Source organism: Rhizophagus irregularis, chromosome 23 (genome assembly GCF_026210795.1).
Source record: "Rhizophagus irregularis chromosome 23, complete sequence".
Classification (NCBI taxonomy): domain Eukaryota; kingdom Fungi; phylum Glomeromycota; class Glomeromycetes; order Glomerales; family Glomeraceae; genus Rhizophagus; species Rhizophagus irregularis.
The window spans coordinates 1,859,683-1,874,849 of record NC_089451.1 but is presented as its reverse complement, the minus strand read 5'-3'; the positions used below and the strand labels follow the sequence as shown (position 1 = coordinate 1,874,849).

General features: G+C 24.9%; 3 protein-coding genes across 3 annotated transcripts; 1 reads left to right on the top strand and 2 right to left on the bottom strand.

Moving 5' to 3' along the window:
- Positions 1–630: 630 nt before the first annotated feature.
- Positions 631–1,902, bottom strand: OCT59_015382 (uncharacterized protein; the record flags this gene model as incomplete). The annotated part of the gene is made up of 4 exons (XM_066139962.1): positions 631–909; positions 991–1,028; positions 1,102–1,454; positions 1,537–1,902. The coding sequence occupies 4 exons, from the start codon at positions 1,900–1,902 to the stop codon at positions 767–769; spliced, it is 900 nt and encodes a 299-aa protein (XP_066002787.1). The 3' UTR covers positions 631–766.
- A 1,315-nt stretch (positions 1,903–3,217) lies between these two features.
- On the top strand, positions 3,218–6,934 carry OCT59_015381 (uncharacterized protein; the record flags this gene model as incomplete). Its single annotated transcript, XM_066139961.1, has 7 exons — positions 3,218–3,338; positions 3,438–3,650; positions 3,738–3,935; positions 4,012–4,576; positions 4,647–4,736; positions 4,813–5,055; positions 5,133–6,934. 7 exons carry the CDS (start codon positions 3,218–3,220, stop codon positions 5,731–5,733), a joined length of 2,031 nt encoding a protein of 676 aa, XP_066002786.1. The 3' UTR covers positions 5,734–6,934.
- A 287-nt stretch (positions 6,935–7,221) lies between these two features.
- Positions 7,222–7,936, bottom strand: OCT59_015380 (uncharacterized protein; the record flags this gene model as incomplete). The annotated part of the gene is made up of 2 exons (XM_066139960.1): positions 7,222–7,232; positions 7,366–7,936. The coding sequence occupies 2 exons, from the start codon at positions 7,934–7,936 to the stop codon at positions 7,222–7,224; spliced, it is 582 nt and encodes a 193-aa protein (XP_066002785.1).
- Positions 7,937–15,167: the final 7,231 nt, after the last annotated feature.

Here is a 15,167-nt window from a genome sequence, read left to right as displayed (position 1 = left end):
TTTATTATCGCGATTATTGCATGTTTATAAATGAAAATATAATTATGCCCAACAGGTCATCATAGGCCAAAGAATCTGCTGTCAGAAGTAACTGTGTTGTATAATATATAATCTAGTAAATGTTAAAAGTATTCTTTTGATATATCCAGTTTTACCCAGGATATTGAACAAAAAAAGATTGGAAAAAATGTGTTAAGAATTGCACTAAGATTCGTCAACAAATTATTATACGAATGGAGAAAGCAATACTCCAGATGATAAAATTCAAGAAATTCGATTCTTGATAGTTCCTCTTCTAACAGCATAAGGTTTAGTCCCATTTCTGAAAGTCCGAACTTGATGGATCCATATAAACTTTGTTTTTTTTGGTCGAATAAAGAGAAAATCGTTCCTATGAAAAGAAGATAATTTTCCATAGGACGTAACAGTGCATTATCAAAAAAAAATTTCTATATGCCTATAATTGGTCAATAAATCACTGATTGGATGAAAATGTACTACGTAGGCACGTTTTTTCAAATAATGACCGATATAGGCATATAGCCCCTATTTGATTGATTTATTTTTTTCCTTTTATGTATATATTTGTACAATATTTTCGATCAGTAAATATTGGTCCAAAGATCTTTTAAATATTACTTAATATAACTTTTATTATGTTACACATACGCCAATAAACAGTGCATTATCGCAAATTTACATAAAAAAGAAAAAAGGAGGAAAAAAAAAGCTCATAATAAATTATCATATAATTAAATTACTTCATTTACACCTCTCCTGGATGGTCATCATTTATTGGAGCTTTATACCAATTATCAACGATAATTCCTCCATAAAAATTCATTCGCTGTCGAAATAGAGGCGCTCTTTCATCTGATTCTCCTGATTCTGCACGAGTTTTACTTGGTCCTAAACAATTTTTAAGTAAGATAAAGAAAATAACCATAATTTGAATTAAAGCTAATAAATAACAAGCATTCGATAATAAACTTGTTTCTTTTTGTTGAACAGCAATTCCGATAAGGATCCTAATTTATAAATAAATAAATAATTAATTAAATGTTTAAGAAATTTCGACAAATTCAATTTTAAGGAACATACCAAACTATGGCAAAACTAAATGTAAGATCTCTTTTTCCTTTACTGAATACACCAGTAGTACACCAAAAAATACTATATATAGTCAAGAGTGAAGCTGATATAATAGCCAAATTAACATTTTTTCCATAATCTTCATAACCTTGTTGAGATAAAAGGATAAATCCATTATGAAATAAAAGAAAACAAGAAAAGGCCGAAAACATTGAAAAAGGAATATGAATGAATGAAATAACGGAAGTTGGAATAAGAGGATGATTTGGTATGTATTTAGATGTTAAAAGATTTTGAACTAATGATGTAGAGAGTAGAGTCAAGACAATAAAGAATTCCGAGATAATAAAATTTTCGCGCAACTATTTAATAAAGAATTTTAATAGTTATTATAAATATAAGCGGTAAATTATTATTAATTTTATGTAAAATTAATTAACTTACCCAAAAGAATAACCATCCACACATGAACAAATTGCTAAAAGAAAACAACCAATCAACATAATTTTCAACTATTCTTTGTATGAGATTAAAATCATTAAATTGAACGCTAGACACAAAACAGAATTGTAAGAAAAATAAAATTGACCAATATACTCCTATAAACGTTAATGAAGGAGTAAAATAAGTAGGATATTTATCACATATATCAATACTACTTGGTTTAGCAAGTACAATAGAATAAACACTTGAAGAGACAAATGTCAAAAAGGTTAAAATATTGAGTGTACGTAAGATTTTTAATTTATGTGTCGGAGAACGAAGTGATCTTAATGATGAAAATAGCGAAGGAATAACTCGTGGTGGCATTTTTACTGATATGAAATATATATTTTTTTTTTTTTAACTTTTGTCAAAGGGAAAAAAGGTATAATTTATATACAATCGAATGATTTTCTTACCTAATCACTTTGATTACTTGGCGAATCTCTTGTTTCACAGAGACAAAAATTTTCGTTCTAAATCATAAATATGGGTTAACAATATGCACAACCTTAATCAGAATTAATAAACAAATCAAATTTGGAAGTTGGTACGTTTATCTTTTTCTTTTTTACTCTCAGCCTCCTCAGCTAAAATGAAAAAAATTTTCATATGAACAGACAATTGATTAATTGATTCTTTGTTTCTTTGTTTAAGATATTTAAGATAAAAGAAAATTTCATGAGATAAATTAATGAATGGCACTATATTCTTGATTAAATATTATATAACTTTTCTGCATTATGGAGAGATGCAGATGTTAAAAAGAGAATTTTTAATGAAATATTAATTCATGGGAATTTACAGAGATTTCTAGCAATCTCCATGAAATAATTGTGTAATTCCCAGGAACGTATCACAACTTTAGAAAGGTCTATTGCGGCAAAGTGATGTGAAATTTCTCATTGAAAATTTACAAAATTTAACTGCCAGGGCGGCAGGGCCATTAATAAGTTTGAATTTCCCGGAATGAACATACTTTCTTTCTATTTTAGCTAGGGACAATCATAAAACTAGTTTATTACAGTTAAATTCGATATGATAAAGACTTTGCCGAAATATGCATATAATGTTGTCCGCACAATATATCACGTGATGAATAATCCTTTAGTCATTGTACAATGATCTTTTTGGAAAATACTCCTGCGAGCTGCGAGAGATACCGTATTACCGTATGTACAGTACTTAAGCAGTTAAGAACAATCATTTAAAAGTAAAAATTTAAATAACTCGGATTCGTTTTCCGATAATGCCATGAGCGTTGTTTTACTTATTCTTTATATGTCAAATAAAGCATTGAAAATCGTTTTAAAATACTTTTTCAATCGCGTGGCATGAAACAAAACATGTTACAAAACATGATACATAATACATATTGTCATCACAAACATCACAAACAACTTTGTCTAAAAATTCATGTTCCGGATTATCCAGTTTGAAGTATAATATGTTGACTTATTGACTTATTAGTAGTGATCTTCACAATTTGCGAAATATTACGGTTACACATCTATAATTGATAATTCAATTGACTTCCAAATTAACGAACAATTAATAGCTAATCTTATAAAACACCAAGTAATTCGAACATTCCTAATGGCTATACATTTTTTATCTCTTTACCATCAACAATTCACTAAATATGAGTATTCGATACTACAATTACACCAAAGGAAAAACTGTATTATCTCTCAATGTTCCTCAAGCAGTGCTTGATAATGAACATCGTGCTCTTTCACTCTTCATATGCCTGGATATTTCAGGTACTTCATATTTACTTTTTTTTTTGCTTTATCTTTATGTTCTCGTCGACTTTTGTTGATTTTTATTTTTCTTATATTAACCTAATTTGGTAATCATAGGTTCTATGTCAGGTTCGCCAATACGTCAAGCAAAAGATGCTATTTTACAGATTATGGGAGGATTAATAGAAAGAAACGTTCTTGCTGAAAAAGATATTACATGTTTCTTTTTTCAGTCATCTTGTCAAGAGGTTAGATTCAGTGATCATCCGGATATGCTTTGGGCAAATGGCGGAATAAAAAGATACTTTGATGATGTACGCCCTGGTGGAGGTAATTATGTCGTTATTAAGTTTTAATCAATGTTTTAATGAATTTTCATTTAAAAATTTTCTATATTTTATGAAATATGAATGTTAGGTACAAATTTCTCAGCTGCTTTCAGTTCAATCATCAAAAATCTTGATAGAATTAATACCGATTTGGCCATTATCTTTTTTACTGATGGTCAAGATACAAGTAATATTCTTGAAGATGCAAAGATTGAAACTGCTTTAAAGGGAACTTCATATTCTACCGAAGTTCACTCCATTGGATTCACAAAAGATCATGATGCAAGTAAGTATTTATATTTGAGTATAACATTATAATCATTCATGTGATCACTTATTAAACTATTATTCTTATTTAATAGAGCTTCTTTCACGGTTAACAAAATATGGTAGGAAGGAAGGTAACTTTCTGTATATTAGATCTTCTGATGAGATTGTAGGTAAAATGAAGACAACACTACAGCTGTTGGAATCAAGTTATAAAACTTTGTATGTTAAAATTGGGGATGAAACCCCACAGCCTGCAAATTTTGATGATGAAGGTGTTGCAGTGCTTATTCTCAACGATGATGCTTCCAGTGTGGAGGGTAAGGAAGTCAAAATCTTGAAAGATTTAAAAGAAGGCGAAGAGAATTACATATTCGAATCACTACCAAGTCAAATTCCTGCCGGTGATCCGATGTCAATAAAATTAATAATTTTCCTTGTTCAACGTGAAATAATACGTCTGACGAATGAAATATCCAATTACGAAGAGGATGATGGTAGTAAAAGTGAGAGATTCAATCAAATTTTGGCCGAGATAAATGCATACGAAGAACAATTGAATACTATTACCTCAAAAAAATCGAGTATAAGTAGTGTTATTATTCAACAATGTTTAGATATCAAATCTACAGTTCTCAAGTTTAAGGATGTCTTATCTGAGTACGTAAAATTCCTTATATCTTATATGATTAAATATTAATACTTACCACTTGTTGAAATTTTTTTTTAGAGGATTATTGGGTACTTTGACAAATGAAAAAATAGCCATAATTAATGATTTGGCATACAGTAATATTGTTCGACAAAAAATAACTAAAAGGTTGCATAATATAAATGATATTATTAACACTTTTCATTTCAAGGGGCTAACAAATACCTTTTACATCCAATATTAGGAAATTAATATCACATCGATTTTGTGATAAACTTTGTCAAGACTTTGCTACTTTCTACGAACAAAAAAAATTTTGTGATGTGACCATCGAGGTCGGATTATATCCAAATAATCAGAAATTTGAAGCACATGCATCTATTCTTTATGCACGTTCTACTTTTTTTCGTAAAATCTTGGATAAAGGAATACTCCACGTGATTGAGGTTTCTGGTATTTCATCAAAGACATTTGAGGTTTTGCTCAAGTGAGTTTAATTTTATTTGAATTAAGTTTTGTTGCTAATTTATTAATTCATTATTAATTCGTTTTTATGTCAATAAGATATATTTACAGTGGTTATATCTCCTTGGATAATGAACCTTCGGAAATTTTTGATCTCCTTCTTGCAGCAATAAAACTTGACTTCGAAGAAGTTATTAGCTATTTAGAATCGCAATTAATAAAACAACATCATAAGTGGTTACATGAAAACTTTGAATTGGTACATCGTACAAGTCAACAACATGGGATTTTAGTGGATTTTTGCACCGATGTTATCATGAATATGTTGGAAAAGTTTTTATCAGATGATTTTTGTGAAATCAAAGAAGAAGTTTTGGTAGAATTACTTAAGAGTCACAAACTCAAGTTAGATGAATTTGAGATTTGGAATAGGGTTCTTAAATGGGGATTGGCTAAACATCCTTCATTAAATCCAGATCCTAAAGTTTGGTCCCCTAAAGAAGTTGAAGCATTTTCTATGACTCTAAAGGATATACTTCCGTTGATCCGGTTTTTCCAATTTTCTTCTGATCAGTTTACTAACAGTGTACGACCATACAGGAAGATTCTTTCAGAAGATCTATATGAGGAACTAATTAGTTATTACATGATTCCTGGGTATAAACCAACATCTGTTGTAGTTTTACCTCCTAGAGTCTAAAAATATATAATTAAATGTTATGAGTAATGAAAATATGAAATTCTAGAAAATTATTTTCATTATTAGAAACATAAAAAATTTCTTTTGCATATAGAGTTAAATTATTCACAGATCTTTGTATGGTAATCCGTAATTTAAAATCTTTAAATTACAATTTCATTTTATATTTTAGTATTTATAACATCACATGCATTACATTTATCATTACATATTCATCATTATATATTAGTTAATAAACATTAAACATATCTAGGGTTGGTAAAATAACCGTTAGTTATGAATTTGGTTAATTAACCGGTTAATTAACGGTTAGTTAACGGTTAATTAACCCATAAATAACCTGTATATATAATTTTAAGGAAGTTAAAATAAATTTATAATTTATTAAATATTATAAAATTTTAATATATTTTATTTATTCTTCATCATCTAAATTAATAACATTTGCTTCAAATCCAAATATACTATCATTATCAGAACTATTATTATTATCATCTTCTTTATTTTCATTATCAGAACTATTATTACTATCTTCTTCATTTTCATTAAAATTACTAATCTGTTTCTTTTTTTGTATTTTTACAAGTCTATTACACATTCGAAGATTTCCATAAATATAAACTAATTTTTTAACACGTTCATTTTTCAATCTATTTCAAATTTTATTATGAATAAAACCAAAAGTAGAAAAATTTCTTTCTGCAGCTGCAGAAGATGTAGGAATTGAGAGAATTTTAATAGCCAGTTGTTGAAGTTTACTAGTTGGCCATGATTGCCACCATAAAGATGAATTAAGAATATTAGCAGATTTCCAAATAATTTCATTATCATAAGGTGAATTTTTATTACGAAAATTTACCAATTCAGCAAATAATTCTACTGCTTCTTCCTGATTAAATCTTTTATTTACAAATGTTGTAAATTCTACATAACCAATAGATTCAACTTCATCATTTTTACTTTTTTCCAAAAATTGTGGATCTAACATATAAGCTGTTATCATAATAGGATGATAAGTATATTCCCATCGCTTTGCAATAAGTTCTTGAAGTTTATCAGAAAAATTACAATCTATTTGATTAATTTGATTCATTACTTCTTTGAAATATGAATAAACATTTGAAAGAATTGAAATATCTGATTCAAATAACTTTAATGCTGAAACCATTGGTTCCATAATTTTTGTTATTATATCTAAATCTTCCCAAAACTCATCTGATAAAATATGAGCTCTTAAAGTTAAATCCATATTTTGACGAATTCTTATATCCATTAAAGCCTGTTCAAGTGCTGTTCTTGAATTTTGAAGTGATTGAAAACAAGCAAGATGTGTTACCCATCTTGTAAGTGCTGGTAAAACCAATGCAATTTCTTTAGAATAATTTTCTTTTTGAATACGTTTCAATTTAGCTGTTGCCTGTACATGTGCCTTAAAATAATTGACCAACTTTTTTGCATTTTCAACAACAGATTTAATTTGATCAATCTTTAAAATATCACTAATTAAAAGATTCATTACATGAGAATTACATCCTAAACAAACAATACTTGGATAACTATCTTCAATAATTCCCCAAGCTGCTTTCATTACACTAGCTGTATCTGTAATAACTGCTGAAAATTTATTAATACCAACAATTTCCATTTGTTTAATAATTTCATCTGCAACCCATTTAGCTGTATGAGATTCTTCACCAGAATAAATAGCATCAAAGAATAATGGTTTTGGAGTACAAATAACAAAATTTTGAACTGATTCTCGATTAATATTAGACCAACCATCTGAAACCATTGTAAGAGATTTAGCTTGTAAAATTTGTTCATTACATTCAGCTTTAACTTCATCAAAAACATCATCAAGTAATTCATCAGCAAGTTTTCTTCGATTAGGTAATTTGAATGCTGGACGTAATTGTTGAAAAAACTGAATAACATAATTATTTTCAAGAAAAGAAAAAGGAACTCCAGCAGCAAATAATGCTTGAGCTAGTAAAATTTCAAGAGTATCTTGTTCTTCTTCACTCATACGATCAACAAAATTCTCAATTGTTGTATTTTTTAAATGCTTTTTTGATGTTTTTACTGTAGGAATAAAAGTAGAAGTAGTAGCATCAGAAGTTTCTAATAGTTCAGGAATTTGTTGTTTCTTTGTTTTTGCACTTTCTGGAGCTCTAGGACAACTATCATTAAGATGAACTTGCATTCTTTTAGCTGTACCTTGTTCAAAAACTTTAGAACAATAATTACAACGTACAGAAGGATGTGTTTTTTTCTTAGACCTACTACTTTCTTCATTACTTTCTGCTTCAGTAATTATTGTCCAATGTTTCCAAACAGTTCCCTTTTTTTTTACCATGATAATGAACAATAAATTTGCAAAAAAAAAGTGTTTTTTTAAAAAAAATTTATCTTAAAAAAAAGATCATGCAATATGTAGATCATAGATTTAATCAATATTTATATTAATTAATATTTAATTGTGTAACAAAATAATGGATTATCATTTAATCACATGATTTAAATTCTGCATTTTGATTGGCTAATTATAAATAACGGTTAATTAACCATTTTAAATCAATCATAACTAACAAAATTAACGGTTAATTAACCCCCATCCCTAAACATATCCTTACATTGATATATTACATACTTTATAATATATTTATAAAAATGAATTGATAAAAAAATTATTTTTTTTTTCATATAAAATTTATAAACTTTCACTTTTATTATTTGTAAAGTGATGTTTTATAAGTAATAAATAATATAATATTTAATACAAAAAAGATAGCAGTAAATTAATATATTTAATATATTTTAAATTAGTAATTTTATGTATAAATTATTAAAGATATTATTTAACTGAATATTTAGTAGTTATTTTATAATAATTACATTAATTTATAAATTAATATAAGGTATAAAAATTATAAAAAGAATTTAAAATTTTTTAGATAAATATAAAATAAGTCAAACTTTTAACTGAAAATATTTTTAGTTACAAACTACTAAAACTATATTCAGTTTGAAAACAGTTCTGGTTTTATTTTCAGATTAAAAATAGAACTAAAAACATTTTTTGAAAAACTCTTCAAACTAAAAATATTTCAAATGAAGTTTTTTTTAATAAAAAAAATATTTTCAATTAAAATATAATACTAAAAATGTTTTTTAGTAAAAATTTCAAACAAAAAAATCCAGTAAAAACCCAAATTTAAAACTGAAAATGGAACTAAAAATGTAAATGAATTGAAAATTTGAAGCTTTGGTTAAAAATAATTAATCTTAAAGAATTTATAAATAAATTATTATTTATTAATTTAATTTATTTATAATTGATTATTAAATATCATCAGTAATAATCACTATTTAATTCTAATTAAAAATTACAATTTAATTAAAGTTATAAAATAATAATTTATAATGTTAGTTAAGGTTAAAAAATACTAATCATAAAATTTTAATTTAATAACAATATGTTAACAAATATTAATTTGATTAATATTAATTATGATAAAATTTTGAAAAATTTTTATCAAAAAAACTTTAAAAAATTAAAAAATTAAAATTTTGCATTTTTCTTAAAAATTATCTGAAAAACAACCTTTTTGAATTTAGACAAATTTCTTTTTCTTATAAATTTACATATAAAATAATTGTTTAATATAAATAAATAATTATTTAATTTAATAATAATTTAAATCTGATAAAAATTATCAGTAATAATAATCAGACAATTATTACTTGTAATATTTTAATATTTTTTTACTTAATTATTAATTAATTCAATATGATAAATTAAATTGTTTAAATAATAATATTATTATTATATATTTATAATTACAATCAACTCTCTTTATAGTCACATATTTGGGACAAGCCATTTTCTGTAATTATAAAGAAGTATGATTATATATAAAACATATATAAAAATTAAAATTTTAATACATTTTATTAATACTTTATTAAAAAATATATATATATATTATTAAATTAACAACCAGTAATTGTAAAAAGATGCAATACATCTTGTTAGAATTATCTCATTAAGACGTATTGAATAGTAGTAAATTAATATCTCTAATATTGATATTTGATAGATTGCTCAATAACTCATAATAAGGCCACTCCAATTTAATAGTTTGTTTAACGTATTCCACCCCCCTTGTTTTTGAAAAATTTTTAAAAATAAACAAACATATGTTATATCACGTGACTTATAATAACTTCACCAATCTGTATAATATTTAAAAGAATTTCTTTCCAGTGTATTTGAATCTTCCAGAGAAAATATTCCTAGCCCTATAAAAAATCTGATCCGTGTTTTATCTTTCCATGTTTTTTCCGTGAATGTATCATTTTCATGGAATTTATAGCCTTAAATCATGGAAATTTTCATCTCGCTAACACGGATATCCGTGAATGTATTATTTTTACAGAATTTTCACGGAAGACCCAGAGAAATAATGGAAATATTCAGATAAAAATTTTTTATAGGGTAGTGGTATAATAATTAATAAAAGTAATATATGTAAATTTATTAATTGCATTATCTGTAATAACACAAGATGTATTTTTAGTAAAAATGCATTGAGTAATAAAGAAAAAATTATGTTTATTTTTAAATGTTTACTTAATTTGACCCCCTTCCCCCTCAATTTTTATATAAAGTTAGAACGTTAAATAAACTATTAAATTGAAGCAGCCTAAGTGTTTTTTAAACAATTTGCATTAGCAAACAATTCATTAATGCTAGAGAGATGAATTTATCACCATTCAACTCATCTCAGTGAGTTAAATCTAATGAGCTATAATTCGTCTTTTTATAATTACTGAGTGGTAAAAATTCACATTTCATATTTTTTTAAAATTTTTGAACATTAAAAATTAAAATTCTGACACAAGTGATTAAATGCCATTTATTGATCACATAAAGACAAATTTTAGCTTATTAAATTCATTTTACTAAGATGAGTTGAATAGTGGTAAATTCATGTCTCTAACATCAATAAATCAAGAGATAGTTTATAATTTTCTAAAAATGTTTAGCATGAATTATCGCTTGATCTATCTATGCTAGAAATATGATATTAACGTCATTTGACTCACCTCATTGAGATGATTCTAATGAGCTAAAATTTGTTCTTATACAATCAGTAGATGATGAGTTATACCACATATAGGAATTTTTATTTTTTGACATTCAAAAATTTTAAAAAATGCAAAAATTGAAATAACTTGTCATGTAATAATCAAAAAAGAACAAAAGCTTATTAGATTCATCTCATTAAAATCTATTAAATGATGTTAAGATCATTTCTTTAGGATCAATAAATACTTTTCTATCACTAGTTTTTAAAAATTGTTTAGCATGAAATATTTTGTAATATATTGATGTTAAAAATGTGATTTTACTGCTATTCGATACGTCTTGATGAGATGATTCTAATGAGCTATAGTTGAGCTCTGTACGATTACTGATTATCAAGTTATTCCAATTTTCACATTTTTTTAAAAATCAAGTAGAACTGAACTGAACCAGATGGTTCTGATTCAGTTTTCATTCAGTTTCAGTTTTTGCTCAAACCAGAAAAAACCCACACTGAACTGACCCTACTTAAAGCTAAAAAAAAATAAGTATAATATTTAAAATAATCAAAATATAATAAAATAATAAAATCCATATTAAATGCAAGTAATATTTCACAACTAACATTATTTTTAATAATAATTGATAATATAGGTGTATGATCTATATTAAGATTATATTTATTACTATTTAATCTAATACAAATGTTACCAAAATTTTTTCTATTATACAGCTAAAATTCATTAAATATTATCAATTAATAATATTTGATAGAAAAATCTTTAAATTTATATAGATTTGCTATTTGGTAATATAATACAAATATTTAATACTTTTACTATAATTAATTTTATTTATATTATTAATTATAAAGCTTTTATGTATTGTTATTTAAAAACATATATTGCAAAAATAAAAGAACAAAAAAATAAAGAACAAAAAATCAAAAAAAACTTAAATATTTCATAATAATTGTTATATAGCTTTTGAATCAAAAAAAGTATAGTAATTAATTTGGTAAATAGTATTATAAATTTTGATTTATATAAAACTTACATAAACTTATATAATATAAATAATATAGTTTAAATAATTGATAAGGTATATCTTACTATATAAATAATACTTTAAAATTAACTCAAATTTAACTTAATTTGACTTGTTAGGAACATTATTGGTAAATTAAAAAATCTGCTTTGTAAATCAAAAAATATATTTATTATTTTTATTACAAACTTTCAAATTAAAAAAGTATGGCAATTTATTATACAATTTGATAAATTAAAAAAATCTGCTTTGTGAATCAAAAATGATATATTTGCCATTAAGAGAATTAAATACTAATAAAGATATTAGTTTTAATTATTTTTTAAAAAATTTTGAATTACAGTTATAAGATTTTTATAGTTTTAATTAATGAAAATTTCAAAATTTATATAGGATGTTTGAACACGTATCATGTGAAATATAATGATACCAATGTCATATCCTTTTACTTTTTCTATATAATATATGTATTTTTGACTGCTCTGCAAGTTTACTTAATGCATCAATGAGGGTTTTGAATTCTATTTTTGACTTACCGTATTCTTCCGTTTTTAAGTACCACTTTTTTAGGGGAAAATTTTTGCAAAAGTTTAAGGTGGTGCTTAAAATCAGAAGTTTTTTTTTACACTTTTTTTTGCGCTTTTAGTCATATTTGTAATGTCAGATGATGATTTGTTTAGACAAGATGAAAAAGAGGAGGAAATTGATGAAAATGAAAGGGAAATTGTAAATATAAATAGTGATTCAGCTGATGAATTAGATGAATTGTAAAATGATGCATCATAAAAATAAATTTTATTTTGAATAAAATATAACAGATAAGAAAATTTTCAAATTTGAAGTGATACTTATTTTTGTTTTTCAAGTTTTTTTGGCAAAAGTCGAGGTGGTGCTAAAATTCAGGTGGTGCTTAAAAACGGAAGAATACGGTATATATAGGTACTATCGGAATTCCCTAATTACGACATTTTGACATTACGACATATATCGTAAATAATGCCGTAACCGTAATGTAGCGTCGTAATTAATCATGATCACGTGATTTTTACAATTCTAAATGATTGACAGGAATATTTCCTTTTTTTGGAAACTCGTGTAATCCTGTGCAACCCATTATTCAATTTTATTGAGAGATAAAATTTCCTTTTTTGGAAATCTGTGTAATGTCACGTGATAAAACGCGAAAAAATTTGACCCTGCATTACAAACTTGGCTGAAATTAAGTTTAATTTTATTCATTTACAGCATATATATTTACGACATTATGGCATTAAATTAAATTATGGCATTACAGTGTCACGGTATTTACAATTTACGGCATTTAATTATGGCATTATGGCACGTGCCGTAACCGTAAAAATAATTCCGACAGTATCTATAACGGTATATATAAAAAATTGTCTTTACCAATCATTTTTTAAATTTTTTTAAAAGTGATTGGCAAGGCAAAAATCCATTTATTTACTAATTTTGAAGTTTATACTATTAGTCAAAATGGCAATAATTACATAACCCAGGTTCAAATACCCTGTGTACAAATAGAAATTGCCTTAATTAATTACAGCATTTAAAAATTTTGTGTTACAGCACTTTTTTAAATTACGATTAACAATACTAAGTTTTTAACTAAAATCGCTAAACTTAAAAAAAAGTTTACTGAGATTAAAATAAAAAATGATAAGTTTAAGGAAAAGAATACTGATATTTCTGATTTTAGAAGAAAGTTTGTTAAGATTAAGGTTAAAAGAATTAAACTTAAAATCAGGATTGCTAAACTTTTAAATAGTATATAGAAAAAAATAAAAGGCATAATGCTAAGAATACTAAGCTTAAGATTAAAATCAAAAAGTTAGAAAAAAATAAAATAATTATTACTAAACTTAAATCTGAGAATATTGAGTTTAAAGATAGAATTACAAAAGTAAAGTAAAAGTAAATGCTAAGTGATAATATTTTTAAAATAACTTATTCTTTAATAATAGCTTGTTTAATTTTAATTTATTTGCAGATCAATTACCTATAAAAATAAATATTTTATAAAAAAATATTTAAAAATATAAATGGAGTTTGCTATTTATCACCAGCGATGATCATCACCAGTATCACATGATTTTATAAAATTTAGCTGGAATTAAGGAATTGATATATAAATTTCCTTTATAAGTTTTGAGTAATGTTATACAATCCAAAAAAGGCTATTTTGTTTCTCATCAAAAAATGAGAAATGTGTTATACAAGATTCCAAAAAAGGAAATTTTTATGTATATCACTATACATGCCACCCAAATTATTTTGGACTGCCGTAATTATAAGTAAAATCCCAAATTCAATTATGGCATCCCAAATTATTTTGGTACTTTACATAGTAAATTATATATAAACCGAATGAATTATGGCATCTCAAATTATAATTATGGCATCCCAAAATAATTTGGGCAGCATGTATATATATCACTTAAATCCGGCCAAAATTTTAAAAATTACATGATACCGGTGATGATTACCACTGGTGATTCGTAGCAATTTTAAATATAAATCACTATACAAAATTAATTGACTAAAAAATATTTTGCTAAAATATATTTAAAATAGATTTAAAATTTTATTTTATACTTAAAATATACTGAAATAGGCAAAAATAAAATATCATTTAAGTATAATTTAAATATGTAATGATCATAGAAAGATGAAACTACCACCATTCAATTCATCTCAATGAGGCAATTCTAACAAGCTGTGTTACATCTTTCTATGATTACTGGTTGCTAATTTAATAATATATACATATATTTTTTAATAAAGTATAATAAAATGTATTAAAAATTTAATTTTTATGTATGTTTTATATATGAGGTCTTTGCAATAGAAAGATATGAAACTCAAAAAATATCAAAAATTGAATTAATATTAAATTTGCATTTATTTTAGTAAAAAAAACATAATTAGTATATAAAGTAAAATTAAAATTTTTTTTGAATTTCGTACTTTTCTATTGCAAAGATCCCATATAGTCACACTTCTTTTTATAATCACGGAAAATGGCTTGTCCCAAATGTGTAACTATAAAGAGAGTTGGTTGTATTTAAAATATATCAGAATATTTAACTTATAAAGTTATAATAATACAATATATCAGTAAATTTTTTAGGATAAAAATCTGCAAAGATCTCCAACTTAAATTTCTGCACAGATGTCAATACACATCAGAAAAAAATTTTTAATAAAATCTATGCAGATTTGCAAATGTTAAAAAATCTGCACAAAATTTTAAAAATAAATTTTTAAAATTTTTCAAAAC